The following is a 14,880-nucleotide window of genomic DNA, read 5'->3' on the forward strand; positions in this document are numbered from 1 at the left end:
TTTGCCTCAGGACAGACATTTTGAAACCATGGCTATTTGCCATAATGCTGTACTATTAAAGGCATTATCCCCCTCTTCCCCAAACACACACACACACACACACACACACACCCCTCCGCCCCACACACACACACACACACACACCCCTCCACTCTACACTCTCCTAAATCTCAACTCTCCTCAGGATACCTGGCAGCTGAAAACAGGCCGGGTAAGATCCAAGTTAAGAGACCAGCATTTATTTGACGGCGAGTACTGGCTTTGATAAAAAAAATCTCTATTTTCCACTCCCACGCACAAAGTCAAGAGCTCTACAGCATTGCCAACTGCAACTCCTACTCCCACACCCACTCCCACACCCCACAGGAATCCATGTGTGATGAAGCTACAGCACCTTTTCTGAGAGCTCCTCAAATCAAAGTAAAAAAAAAGAAATAAAAACCATACCTGGGTCAGAAGGTATTGACAAAGAGCATATGCCTCATTTGGTAAAAAGAGGACCAACATATTACTTTCAGCTCCTGGTTGGACTATAGATTTATTTTGGAGAAAGCCATTACTTATTCATGTGCCTGCACAACCTGCGGGAAACATGAGAGGGATCGATGGCTGTGACCTTGGGCCTGACTGCTCACTCCCTCCCTTTTTTGACTGATTCTGTGTGTTTTTGGGGAGTTCTGTGGCTTTACTGGGTGGGGTTACAGTGCCCTGGTTGGGGTGGAGTTGTAACCTCCATAGTGAAGCAGATCATTTCGGTTCCAAAGGAGTCACTCCTGTTGAAATTCCTGAAAAATAAAAGAACACAGTCCTCAGCCCCTTAACAAAATGATGTTCCCTGCGAGAAGATACTTAGTTGAATGGAGGTGTTCTCACAGGCTCTGAGCTGAGGCCCCTCCTGTACACTGAGGCAGGTTGACTCAGAGCATGTGGAACATTGCTGACCCAGGTGCATAAGTGAGCATTGTGTCCTGGTGAACACTCAAAACTACCTTAAGAAATCCCACACTACAATTTATACATAGTAAATATATGAAAGCCTTGCTGAATGCTTGAATTACATTACCAAAATAATTGAAAAGTCTAAGATACTCATTTAGTTAACAACCTTAATGATCGAGGCACATTTTTCTTTCACTTTAACCAGCCACCTTTTTGTCATCTCTCAGCACTGATGCGGACTTGAACTGGTCTATTTTGGAAACAGATTTCATAATGATGTAATAAAAACATTTGCGCTTTCATTCCTCTGAGCTACAAAATGCAAGTAATTACCTAAACATATTCAAAGCTGGAAAATTTTGGAGATGTAATGCGGGTACATAAAAACCTGATGAAACAGTTTGCAACTAATGCAAAAGTACAGGATATGAATTGAAGGTAGATGATTAAGAATTGCTTTAAAATTCAATATTACAATAGGGTGATGAGAAAAATAATGACAAAAGCTGCTTTGTTGATGTATTTTATTGTGAGATGGGGAGTCATAAAAAACTAAACAAAACAAAAAACCTATAAAAAATGACCATGGATTAAACAGGGACACTTAAAAGGAGTTGTGGCCTTGACTCAGACATAAAAAGGAACAAATTGGCACAAAAAACATAAAAAGGTATGTCAATACAATTTTGGCTTTTTAAAAGGACAGGACAGCTTCATGGTTAGGATACTCCTTCAATACAACAGCAAAGATTCATGCTATTAGTCACACAGTTAGTTTTCAAAGTTCAGTAGCTTCATAATAAAATGGGGAAAATAAAACTAACTTGATAATGAATGCAAAGGTAACAGGTTCTAATTGAGTTTCTCTGGCGTATTTACCAAAGACGAGCTGAAATGTTAACATAATACTCTTTTCAAAACATATCTCAAAATGCCAGATGTTTATGTCCAGCTTTGAATTCTTTTACCGTCCAAATTATTTTTCATACTAAAATATATTATTGTATTAATACAAACTACAGTATTGTACACTACACTGTGTAATAAATAACCATAAAGAAATATAAAAATAAGACACATAAATATAAAAGTTTTCTAAAACTAAACAGGTATGTATATCAGTGAGGGTACTAATACTGCCATTGTTGAAAACATACAGTACACAGTTTTTGCATGAACATTAACAAAAAACTAAAACAAAAACAAAAGAATGAACATAAAATTAATACTGACAGGTAAAACCATCTAAAACATGTCATTGTGGGACCATATTTAGTAATATTTGTTACCTGAAGAGCAGCCAAGCTTGCCATACATTTTAAACAAGTGCACAAAATCACAAACAATTGGCATTCCAAGGCAGGAGAATAAACATATTTGTGTATAAGTCTTAGCCTAAAGGTCTATTCATCCTGAACACCCAACACAAGGTATGGGAGAGGAAGGCATGGAGAACCCCATACTGGATGGGAATATATCCTGCTGTCAATCACTGACTTTTGTGAAGCAATCAAATCATTGCTCTTGGTTATGTTGGGTGGCACATTCTGCTAGCTCCACTGGGTTTCAGTGTAGTGATGTGCACCCCACGTCTGGCATCAAGTCCTGACCATGCCTGTGCTGGCCAGTCCCCAGGGTGGTGCGTATTGGGCAGTCCCTGTCTCGTCGCCCAACAGTGACCCCTCTGGCTGACTGGGTACCTGCAGCCTGCTTGCTCCAAGTCTACATGCACTGCTACAATAAACTGACTGTGGGGCTCAGCTGGTGGGCTGCAGGGCGAAAAGACAGGATGGGCCTACAAACACAATTGGGAATTCCTACTTCAGAAAGAAGGGAAAATGGGATACCATTCGTTTTAAAAGAAGTTCCCAATGGCAAAATCGACTGCTTCAAATCAGTGTGTCATCAACAACAGAAAATGATTCCGTCCACAACAGAAAGTCCGGGGGTCACAAGTCCTTGTCTTCCCATCACTATCAAATACACCTCCATTTTTTATCTGAATGCAAAAGTCGTAATGATAAAAAACAAGCAAAAGTTAACAACGTGTGTATGCAGTACCTTCACCTCAGAAGTCGTATTTTTCCAAAGGGACGACGAGACGGGTGAAAAGGGCTACAAAGATGGCGGACAAATGTTAGTTAATATGGGCCCTGCGTTGATGCACAACGACTGGCTACAGCCGTTGAGGTAACACTGATCAATGGCACTTACAGCTCACAGGTCTTGCATAAGGCTGGGGGGGGGGGGGGGGGTAAACTGCTCTGTTACTATACGTCCTCCCGCTTCGCCTGATACTAGAACACTGACAGAAGATTCAACCACAGACAAAAAAACAGAAAAACAAAAACAAAAAATAAAACAGAGCAAGAATCCTGGAATCTGTGGTTCCGACACAACCCCATTCCTCTGTCTGACACCACATCCTTTCTTTTTATTCCCCACAATATATTTTTCTTCTTAAGGCTCACAATTCACTTAAAAAAAAACCAAATGCTTGGCTAACATCAGCTAATGTTATGGAGGTACTACTCTAGTGCGCGAATACTGAAGGGTAGACAACACTGATGCATGTTGTATCCATAGGTAAACCAGGAATACTGTAGTGCAGGTTTTTTTTCTTCATCCAACCTAATAAAATACTGATTTAGTTCATTGGCAATAAAAAGGTATAGAAATCTCTCCCAACTGTACAGCTTAAAAGGTCAAAACATGAGCGACAAAATTAGTAACACTGATAAAAGAAATGACCCAGGATGCTTCAGTAATAAAACATTGTCTAAAACATGTCAACTCTAGCTTTCAGAGTCAGTATATGCATTTTTGTTAAACTTTATGTACTTTTTTACAAACAATTGTAACACTGAAAATGTTTCTCACATGAAAAAGTTTTTTCTTTTTTTTAAGATCAGGCACACCAGGATTTATACACAGTAGTGTACTGAAACACAGCATCCATATAATAATCTTCCATTCTTCCCTTACAATAACGTCTGTATTGTATATTGGGAAAAACTGTGGTATCAACTCCTCGCATTTGATTCCTTCCATTTGTTTCATAATTCTAGACAATGCCATTCTCCTGGCCCCCGTCTTCATCGTGGTCATGCTCCGTTATGGTGTCGCTCTCCTCTTCCTTCTCCTCCTCCTTCTCCTCCGCGCCCATGGACAGTGTGCCCTCCTCCGTTTCCATCAGCTCCTCTTCCCTCTGCACCTCCTCCGTCTCCTGCGCCTCCTCTTCCCTCGGTGCTTCCTGCACCTCCATTGTTTCTTCCTGTACCACCTCTCCTTGCCCAAGTGCTGCCTCTTCCTCCTCCTCTTCCTGCATTGTCTCGCCTTCCTCTTCAGGCTCTGCCTCCTCTTCCTCTTCTTGTATTTCTTCATCTTCTGCCAAAGGCTCCTCACCCTCCTCCTCCTCCTCCTCGCCTTGCATCGGCTCCTCCCCTTCCCCTTCATCCCCACTGTCCTCCCTGTCGCCCTCCTCGCCTATCCTCACCACCCGTATGTCCTCCTCATTCACACTGCCCACTTCAGCCTCCTCCTCCTCCTCGCTGTACTCCTCCTCCCGGGTGCTGCTCTCCCGGTCGTCCGAGTCCAGGTGGGAGGGAGGGGAGGCGGCCCTGCTGTCTGACTGCTCCTCCACAGGCGGGAGCAGCCCGTCCTGGACGTCCGGCTCGCCCCCTTCCTGCCGCTCCTGGGCCTCCTTCTTGCAGTAGGAGTAGCGGTGGTTCATGTGCTGGGAGTAGGAGCCGGAGTGGGAGAAGCGGCGGCCGCACTTGTCGCACTGGTAGGGCTTCTCGCCCGAGTGCAGCCGCATGTGTTCGATCAGGTGGTGCTTGTGTTTGAAGGCCTTGCTGCAGATCCCGCACTCGTGAGGCCTCTTTCCTACAGGGGACACAAGAGCAGGGTTCTTTTACAAGGGCACTGACGGCACCCGGACGTCTGCAGCCCCCCGTTCCCTCCACAAATACAAATGTAAACTGTGATGCGGCACGCAGAGAACAGGAAACAGCTCTGTTTAAGCCTGGCCCGATGTTCACGTCAATACACTCCACACAGCGCTGCACTTGATTTAAAGTTATAGCCCACTGTTTAGGACTCCTGAGTTCACTGGAGGACTGCAGGGCCCGAATCCCACAAATAAAAGGGAAGAACGAATGGGCTGAGCAGCCAGAGGTCAAAGGTAACGGTGAAGTAATTTGGACGTGAGCAGACCACCCTGAGCCAGGCGCCCCCGCAGTAACAGAAAGTCTCCTGTGGGTAGGTGGTGTGCGGTAACGCTTGGCCCTGGCTGGCAGCTGCTGCAGGAGAGCGGGAGAGGCCGAACGCGCTAATCGCGAGCAAAACCCTGCCGCCACATCCAAGTTTGATTAAAGGGGGCTGGTGCACATTAGGCATAGGCCGTTGCGGGGAGGGAGAGAGAATCACAACGCTTACAACCCCACGCTGCACTATAAGCACTTGCTGTGAAAAATGCACGCTGCGCGGCTGGTTAAACAAAACATTATTTTTAAAATCTCCTCCCTGTTGGTTCCAGGCCGCCTGCCCCATTTTTCCCTAGACTCGCGGTGATGAAGGCATGAGGCGATGTCTCCGGTGGCGGCAGAAGGCCCGGCGGGTTTCCCTTCACGTACCTGTGTGCTCGTACTTGTGCCTCAGCAGGGAGCTGCTCTTCTGGAAGATCTTGTCGCACAGGTCACACGCGTACAGCCCTTTCTCCAGCTTCCGGGCTTTCTTCCGGGGCTGGGCCGAGTCCGAGTCGTTCTGGTCCTCCACGGCGGAGACGCCCTCGGGGCTAGTGTCCTGTCTCTCCTCCTGGTGGAGCAGAGGGGCAAGGCATTACATCGTCGTTTATGAAAGTTAGGGGTAGTGACGTTTTTTTACGTTGTGTACCATTTTGTGTACCACCAATTTGGCTACAATTTAACCAAAAATCTATTTCACCTGCTGCTTCCAAGTTAAGGTGGATATATGGCTGACTGGCCTAGCAGCAGTTGGAACTTCACAAGGGTTGTTAGTCTATGGAATAATAATAATAATAATAATAATAATAATAATAATAATAAACATAAACCATAAAACTATTAGCTATAAGAAGGAAGCAGTGTGTTGTGTAATCCCTATGTATACTGAATGGTGCTGGATAAGAGCATTCAAATCCTTTCAGATGATTACGATAAAGTGCAGCCTGAAAACCTCTGGAAGAAGCACCGCAGTACATTACATTATTACACTGCATTTGGCAGTCACCCTCATCTTTATCCTCTCCATCCACTACCAATTATTACTACACATTACAAATATGCACATAGCCTACATCTGAACATGTACTGAAACCTCTCACGATGAAAGGGTAAAATGGCAGTACCCCACCAAAATCACTGCTTCACAGTTGACTTGTTGAAGGTGGAGCCAACTACCTTTCTCTTTTCTTATTATTATCCCACATTGGACATTGGGCACTGAATTCCTCCTGTTTTCAGCTAAACAGTCCAAATTTCTATACAGTATCAAAATGTCCCTACCCCTATCACATTGCTTGTGCTTTGTTTGGCTTTATTAGGCCACAGTAGTTTACATTGCCACATTGCTTCTACTTCAAACATTTGAAAAGAGATGGATAGTCTTAGCTAACTATAGTAAGCATACGTTATATTTGCTTACCATTAGGCCAGGGTGATACATATCTTACAGTTAGCTGTATTAAATTGTAACTTTTCCAAAGTAGCCTGGGGTAAGTCACCTAAAATTGGTCTAAATTATTTTCTAGAAACCAAAGCAGTTCCACACTATTGCCCTTTACAGCCTCACACAATGATGTTGCACAATCTAAAGCCATGTGGGGTGCACTATATGCAGTAGCCCAGTAGCTCTACATATAAAAAAACAGTAGACATTGGACATCTGACACTGTGCATCCTTCCCTCATAAAAAGAAAAAACACATTCCAGCCCTTCCTACTTCAGTTCATGGAGGAAATAAGAACGGTGCTGGTGCAGTCTGTCCAGAAAGTGATTTGTAGCAATCAATGTCTCATTTCAACTCCTTGAAAGGGTGGCATGAAGACAGCCCGTACTAAACACAATAAACAAAACCAAGCACCAAACCTCATTGGCATTATCACTGGAAAAGAGTGCTATGCTCAGAAGAACATTTTGGTCATACAAACCATCTACATGTTTACCTTGGGCCATTAAAGTTTTGTTGCCAGTGGTCCAGGGGCACTACTTAAGATCAATGGCACAATGACTTCAATAAAGTACCAGGAAATCTTGGCAGAAAATCTGGTGGCCACTACTACGAAACTGAGACTTGGTCGTAGGTAGTAGATTGTCCAGCAGGACAATGACTCCAAACATACATCAAAATCCACAAGCAACAAAAAAAAAACCTCCAAATGTGTTCTCTTTACCAGGGGTGTTTGCACAAAGTATTACCAATAATTGTGTTTTTGGGGAAATCATTTTTCTATTTGAAAAAATGTTGGAAAATAAAGCTTATGTCAATAACTATAATTTTTTTTGTTAGCATTTTCTGTGCATATTTATCAAGGGTGCCAATAAATCTGGAGCCCACTGTATATGTTATGGTCAAACATAAGGGAAAACTATATACTGTTCAGTCTCCACATGGCCTGTTGATGATGACCTCACAATGTTCCTTTTAACAAAAACGTCCTTGATCATTTTCAACAAGCAGTCCACAAAAGATATCTGCCTTCAAAACTTGGCCATTTGAAGAGTAAATATGAATGAAAATTACATTTCAATAATACAATAACAATCACTTACATATTGCTGAAACTTGTGATTATATCAGTAAAAACAAAATATAGTAGACATTGGTGTGTCCACACAAAAATGTCTACAGATGTGTGCTTTTAAAACAGCCGTACTGCTGTATGAGTTCAATAAATGTTTCTCACTTTCTGGCAGGCACCTTTACTTTTAATGATGTAAAATGACTTTAACAGCGTATGTTCCATAAATACATGATTGCAATCAGCCGGACCTGACCCTGCAATTTACTGGCGAGTACTTTCTCGTGGGAAACTGATATTTTCCAAAAATGGGTAGTCAGCCAGCTAAGCTACGGGGGACAGTTTGCATACATAAATAGCATAAATAGATTGCACGCAACCAATCCACCAGAGGTGTTGCTCTGGCACAATTACACACTTCTTTCCCGAGGCTATGCCCAATTATGCCAAACTGCAGGTTTACCATCCGCAGTCAGAATGGCCAGAATTGAAAATCAGATCAAGGGTTTCCATTCTGAAACGTGGATTAGCAGTGTGATCTGAAAGCTTACTACCTAAACCTTTTAAATAAGCAGACTCTGGGGGATTGATTATTCACCTAGACTGTTTAAAGGCATATTCAATCCCTCGATTAAACTTGCGCTTTATCTCAGTAAGGGCTACATTGCTCACACTATCTCAATACCGTGGCAGGAAGTAAGAAATAAGACAAAGAAAATTCGGTTTTATGGCGTGATTAACGCCCATGGTTATGGTCAGACCACTTTTTAAAATACCCGTCCTTTAATGATAAAAGCATGGGTTGCACATTTTCAAATATGCTAAATTTAGTTCTCCGTAACACAGGGACATATAAAATTGTGGGAAATTAAGACTATTCATTCTTCAAGTTGACCACTTTGTGGTCATATAATAAAAAATGTTTCCTCTTTAAAAAAGCTCCTGTTTCCAGCCCAGGCGCCACTATTTTTCCTGTTTCAGGCTTAAAAAGCTTTAAGGATCATTTGATTGAGAAGTTTGATTTGGCTGAGATTCATATGCCCTTATACTAAGTGTGCTAGATTGAATCTAAGGGTCTATTTCACACTTAAGTACTATTAACTGAGAGAGAAAAAAAGGATTGCTAAGAACACCCTTCTCAACCGTGAGGGGGGTCATTCTTTTTAGCCAAACAGATGATGTCTTCCAGCTCTTCACTTGGTCTCTGCACCATTATGACATTTTTAAAGAACACTGTAATTAGGGTATATCATCTGTTAAACTATAAACATAGCAGGCCTTTTGGAGTCAAACAGCTACACACTGCTCTACAGCCAGTCCCCAGATGCCTGGGTTGACACACACACAGCATTTGTTGGCAGAGACTCTCTCAGCACGGGAACGAATTAGCCACGTCTTCAGCAGAAGGGATCAATCCTACTCCCTCTCCCTCTCCTTCCCCTGGCCTCTAAGAGAGCGGTGATCCCTCGGCCAGGGGGAAAGCCTGGAGCCAGTTCCATCCACACACCCAGCCTCCAAGCACAACAGCTCGTTACCATCAGGGACGATAGCCAAACAGTTATGGAATACGTAAACTTCCCACCTATTCCTAAGTGTTTGGGGACCTCCGCCCTTGCGCTGAAACAAGGGGGCGGCTCAGGACTGAGCTCACCGGGTGTAGACCGGCCTCACCAGCAGCAGAGGTGACCTGGAGGGAGACTCCAGCCAGCACATCTGGGCCAGGCTCTCCAAGGGAGAACTCCATGGAATTTCTGTTTCCTTTCAGCTTTGCTCACAACCTTGGGATGCACTGCTGTGTGACCAAATTCGAGGAATGTGGGACATTTTTTATGGGTCACACGATGACATCGTGAGTCAATCCGGAGCAATGAGTATTAACACTCAGCGGCCCTACAGTTTAAAACTTTTGTTTTCTAGTAGGGTCGTTTATGTCCATGTTTACAAGGAGGGAGAGGTCCTTTCCTTCTACTTTTACTGATTACTGTTAACCTCCCTTCCTCTGCCTCCAAGCCTCTGCAGCTGATCAGTGCTTCTGCCTGGTAAACATCCCAAAACACTCCTACTTTGCCCCCTTCCTTAATGCCCTCCACTTAACTACAACCACTTGTATCGAATTTAAAACCTTGGTGCTAACCGACCAAGCTACAAAAGATACTGCCCCTTTCCACCTTCCAAATATCATTAGACCATATACACCAACCAGAGCACCTGTTCAGCAACCTTTGGACATCTACCTGCCCCACCGCCACCCCTTTGAAGGCCTGCCCGTCCTGGTCACATCAGCTATGGTTCTCGATATAGTCATGGTTTTAAAAATGCATTACTCTACACAAACCTGGTTAATGCCGTTGGTCTGTGCAGGCTTCTGCAGCATCTCTGACCCAGTTGGGCTGCTTCCTTGAGCGGCGTAGCTGTACGCCAGCTGTGGGATCAGTATGGTCTGCTTGTTGCCGGTCAGTGCCCGTAAACAGGGGATGCCGTTCTGCCCGGCGATGGCCACGATAGTGGGCAGCTGAGTGGTGACGATGTTGATGGGGTTGGCACTTGATTGGACGGCGTAAAGGGCGTTAGGGCTGCCGTTGGCCGCTCCGTTAGGCAGTGGCTCTTTCTTTATGCAAGTCAAGTTCAGGGGCTCCTCCTGAACGTAAACAGTGTTCTGGTAAACGCTGCCCCCGCCGGCCCTGTCCGCGTCCTCTCGGGGCAGCTTCGGTAGTGATAGGTCCAGTGGCTCCTCTGTGTCCTTCTCGGACTTTGGGACAAGGCCACCCGCTGACAGGTTTAGTGGTGAGGGGGAGGACGGGGCGCTCTCGGACCCATTGACAGTGGGCTCGGTGGACGCTGGCCGCAAGCTAGTTATTGTCTCTATGCTCTCAGCTGTGGCCCTCTCGTCCTGTCCTGGGGAACCGGCACACTCGGCCACCAGGCTTTCCTCTTGTTCTGGCTGAGGGTCGAGTTCCTCCACTCCAACCTGTCCCATCTGCATCTTCTCAAACCACTTCTTGACCACGTCCAGAGGCAGGTTGACCGAGTCGGAGATCTTGGCGAGTTCATCCTGGCTGGGCTCAGCATTCAGCGCGTAGTAGGCCTTGAGGAGTGACAGGAGGTTTTTGAGTGGGGGTTGACTGAAGGTCAGGTTGGCGTCCGAAAGGAGGGACGAAATCACCAACTCCGCCCTTTCGACATCAGCACCATTGACCCTGAGGGTCTCCTTCTTACAGTGTTTCAGCTGGTGAAGTTCATCACAACCTTTGGGGCAGTCGTTGCAAAGGAGACATGTTCCGGTGCCCTTCTCCGCCGCTTTCTCTGTGTCTTTCTCCACCTCTTTCTCTGCCTCCTGCTCCACCTTCTTGCTTTTGTCCGGTTTGACGGTGAGGTCCTCGGGGAGCTTTTCCGTCTTGCAAACCCTCAGGCCCTGGGCCCCCAAATGGGCCTGGCCTGCGTCCAGGCTGTAGTTGATGATGATCTTGGTGGTGCCGTCCTGGTCGACGACAGGAAGACTGATGGCCGAGATGACGGAGTGGGCGCCCGGCTGGGCCTGTCCCACGCCGCCCCCTGCCGCGACACCCCCGACTGCCCCCGGTTCTTTGGAGGCGGTGGCGTTGAGGTGGGCGTTTTCCAGGACCTGACGGAGTACATTTCCATCCACCGCCACCTTGAGGACATTCTGGATGTCGCTCAGGTTGATGCTGATGGGGGAGACCAGGCCCACTGTTGGAAGCACCACGGCCTGCACCACGCCCTGAGAGGAGGTCACCGCCTGCAGGGTGGAGCCCCCGTTGAATACCCCGTTCACCCCCGTCCCCAGCACAATGGGCTTGTACTCATACTCCACAGGTTCCGATTTGATCTGGTGGATGGGCAGCTGCTCCTGGAGGGGTTTGCCGTGTTCCGTCTTGTCGCGAGGCTGGGCCCTGGCTGGGGTGGGGGGCGGTGAGGGCAGGGAGGGAGAGGAGCATTGGGGTGTTTTGCCCCCCGGACGCGGCCGCCCGTTCACAGGGGTCATGCCGATGCACTTCTTGCTGCTGATGTGGGAGCTGTATGAGCCGGAGTGGGAGAAGCGCTTCTTGCAGTTGGAGCACTCGTACGGCTTCTCTCCTGCAAACCACACACATTTTTCCTCCATTAAACAAACATTTAAAAAATCATAAAACCTGCAGGATAGCCTGGACCTGTTTCGGTCATGCCAAAATGCTGACATAATGGAAGCAAACACTCCCTAATTGCAGTCCGAATTGCCAATAGCAACACAATTTCAACATGTTAAACAAGAACCCAAGCACCATAACAAAATCAAGAAATATGCATTATGAAATCTAAACATTGATCAATGTGGAAATAAAACAACGGGGTTTGGAGCCAGGGCCAACAAGGGTTTCTGTGGAAATGCAACTGTGCCAGCCCTCCCCCTGGGTGTGCTGCCATGGAGACGAGTTTTGGTACTCACCGCTGTGGATGCGCAAGTGCTCCTTCAGGTGGTGCTTGTATTTAAATGCCTTTCCGCATTCAGTGCACTTGAATTTGCGGTTGCCCCCAGTCTGTGTCACATGGGTCTGGCAGAAAAAGTTTCAGAGAATCTGTGTACACTGTGACCTGCCTAATATGTACAAATCATCATCAAAATTCTATTTCAAATGACATTTGTCTTAAAGCTTGACTTGCAAGAGAAAGTTTATGTCTTTAAACCATCTTTTAAAATTTGGTGATTGATGGAATTCAGTAAACTGAAGGAAATAAAATAACTGTTAAAGTTGATGACATGTTGATTGCATTCAAGCTAATAGCGTCATTAGACTGTGATTACAACAAGAGAAATGATTTGGTCTGACGATCGGATACCATCAACAGACCTGCAAATACTATGTTAATTCAATTTAAATTACTTGCATGCACCGTATAGCGTGATCGATAAGAGCCCAGCAAATACTCTCTGAAAAATCACTAGAAAGTGATGAGACACTGAGAACTCTGGGTTGGAAATGGCACCTTGCAAAAAAATGAATGAGATAAACATTTAGGTTTTTAATGGCACAGTAATAGCCCTAAGTGGAAATGGATCCCCGGCTCCTCAGCCAATCAATGAACCAGGAGCTGTGAATACAGATAAAGAGCAGGCCCTGAAAAACTGCGGAAACTTTACTGTGGATGAGCTGTGCTAAAAAAGCTCAAGAGATAAAAATGTTCAAAGAGAACAAATCTGATCGCTGAGAACAAATCTTGCCTACTCAACAGGCAGCCTGTGGACCCTTGGGGGTCCTTAAGGTACTATAGAGAGTCCCTGGCCAGACCTAATATGGAATGTCTATTGTCATCTAGATTTTGTAAGATATTTCCAAATAAAAAAAATATCTTTTTATCTTGAGAGGGGTCTCTGTATTAGAAAATGTTGATAACCCCTGGTCTTATAATATTAACAATATTTTTAATCCAAAATGGGTTCTGACAGCTGAACGTGTCAGCGACCTGGATCAGTGGCCGTGGAACAAACCGAGCAGGCGGCGGACGGTTCTGGTACCTGGTCCCGGCCGGACTTGTGCACAGTCATGTGGCGGTCCAGCTGCGAGCGGTAGGCGAAGGTGTAGGTGCAGAGGGAGCAGCTGAAGTTGTCCTCGCTCTTCTCATGGCGGTACTTGATGTGCTCCTTCAGGGAGGTGTAGCGCTTGTAGCCGCGGGCGCAGTAGGGGCACGTGAGCAGCTGGGAGAAGGCGTCCGGGGTGCCTGGGAGAAGGGGGGGAGAGGGACACAAGGGCTGGGACCTTTGCGGGATGGTTTGCGTTGCTACTGAGGGCGACAGCGTGGAGGAGGCTACCAGTGGGGCTACAGCTGGAGCCAGCAGCAGCGGTGGGTTCACATGGGGACAGGAGTGGGACTTTGACTGATTGCTCAACCACAGAGCTATGAACCCGTATGATCCCTGGAGTGTCTTAAGAGGATCAGGAAATATTTGACAAGAACTGCTGGAATAGTATATCTTAAATCAATGGAAACCTGTATTCATGGACTAGGCAAACCTATCAATATGTCTGTCTATATATAGGTCTACTATATTTTGTGTTTTTTTAAATATGCAAAGTTAATATTACATCTGGTAAGCTATGGAGGTTTTCTCTTCAATTCGAAAGATATGAATATCTCCGGAATATAACACTACATAACAAGCTTCGCATTGCTGAATAAAACATGCCACGGCAAGGCTCTGTTTGGCGCACTAATAACCTACGCATTTTCCTTTTTGATCAATATTAACAAGGAGAGGCTTTGGATGCCTGAACTGTATGTTACACCAAACAAAGAAACTGGGGCAAGCAGATTACAGGTTTTCAAGGCAAGGCAGACAGTAAGCAGGGAGACATAATTAGTTCTAAGCAAAGCGCTGCACATATCTGAGGAGAGAACACACAAGTGAGTTATTTAAGTCAGTCCTGTGAACTGCAGTACATTAATCCAGAGACAGAAGCTGGTCATGGATTTCACCAATGTGAGAGAACTTCTCAGGTGCTGCTATTTTTCTCACTGCAGGTAAATAGGTGAGGTTATAAAATGTCATAAGGACCTCTGCTGTGGCCTTTCAAAGATGAACATGGCCTGATATAAAGCACAGTTTAGGGCGGGGTGTCAAACTCCAGTCCTGGAGGGCCGCAGTGTCTGCTGGTTTTTGGTGTGTTTCAGCATGAGAGATACATTTCTTTAATTGGCTAAAGAGTCCACACACCTTGTTCTCAAGGCCTTAATTGGCTGATGATTGAAAGGAAACCACAAATACCAGCAGACACTGCGGCCCTCCAGGACTGGAGTTTGACACCCCTGGTTTAGGGCATTCAGGGAGAGAATGATATATAATGGTCATGGTACACCAGCACTTATGAGGATGTGCTCAAGAAGGCAAAGTGCTACTGAACAGTAGAAAGCCCTCTGACAGCGTCTAACTGTAACTCTCTAGACTTCCCATCATACTCACTTTCTTGGCATGTACTGTACCACCGATGGCAATGGGTGGGACGAGGAAGTAGGCCCTATATTAGCTCATGTTAAAGTGAGGATATAGGTGGCAATTGTAGTTTAAAAGGAAGGAGATGGTAAGGGGTTTGGGTTGAGGTGACAAAAGGCAAATATGAAGGGTGCTGGGTTGGGTGAAGGAAGTGCTTGGAAGTTGTAGTTCAGAAGTCGAGAGCGGTTATGGGTAA

General features: G+C 45.6%; 1 protein-coding gene across 1 annotated transcript in view; it reads right to left on the reverse strand.

The window, feature by feature from the left end:
* Positions 1 to 1,449: 1,449 nt before the first annotated feature.
* The window catches only part of zeb1b (zinc finger E-box binding homeobox 1b), an 83,969-nt gene continuing 70,538 nt past the window's right edge, over positions 1,450 to 14,880 (reverse strand). Inside the window, exons 5-9 of the mRNA XM_061238161.1 lie at positions 13,212 to 13,414; positions 12,144 to 12,249; positions 10,035 to 11,794; positions 5,574 to 5,754; positions 1,450 to 4,824 (exon numbers count right to left, since the gene is read on the reverse strand). Of these exons, the coding sequence (XP_061094145.1) occupies positions 4,004 to 4,824; positions 5,574 to 5,754; positions 10,035 to 11,794; positions 12,144 to 12,249; positions 13,212 to 13,414 (3,071 nt within the window). The 3' untranslated portion in view covers positions 1,450 to 4,003. The remainder of the gene's footprint in view (positions 4,825 to 5,573; positions 5,755 to 10,034; positions 11,795 to 12,143; positions 12,250 to 13,211; positions 13,415 to 14,880) is intronic.

This window comes from Conger conger, chromosome 4 (assembly GCF_963514075.1).
Source record: "Conger conger chromosome 4, fConCon1.1, whole genome shotgun sequence".
Taxonomy (NCBI): Eukaryota; Metazoa; Chordata; class Actinopteri; order Anguilliformes; family Congridae; genus Conger; species Conger conger.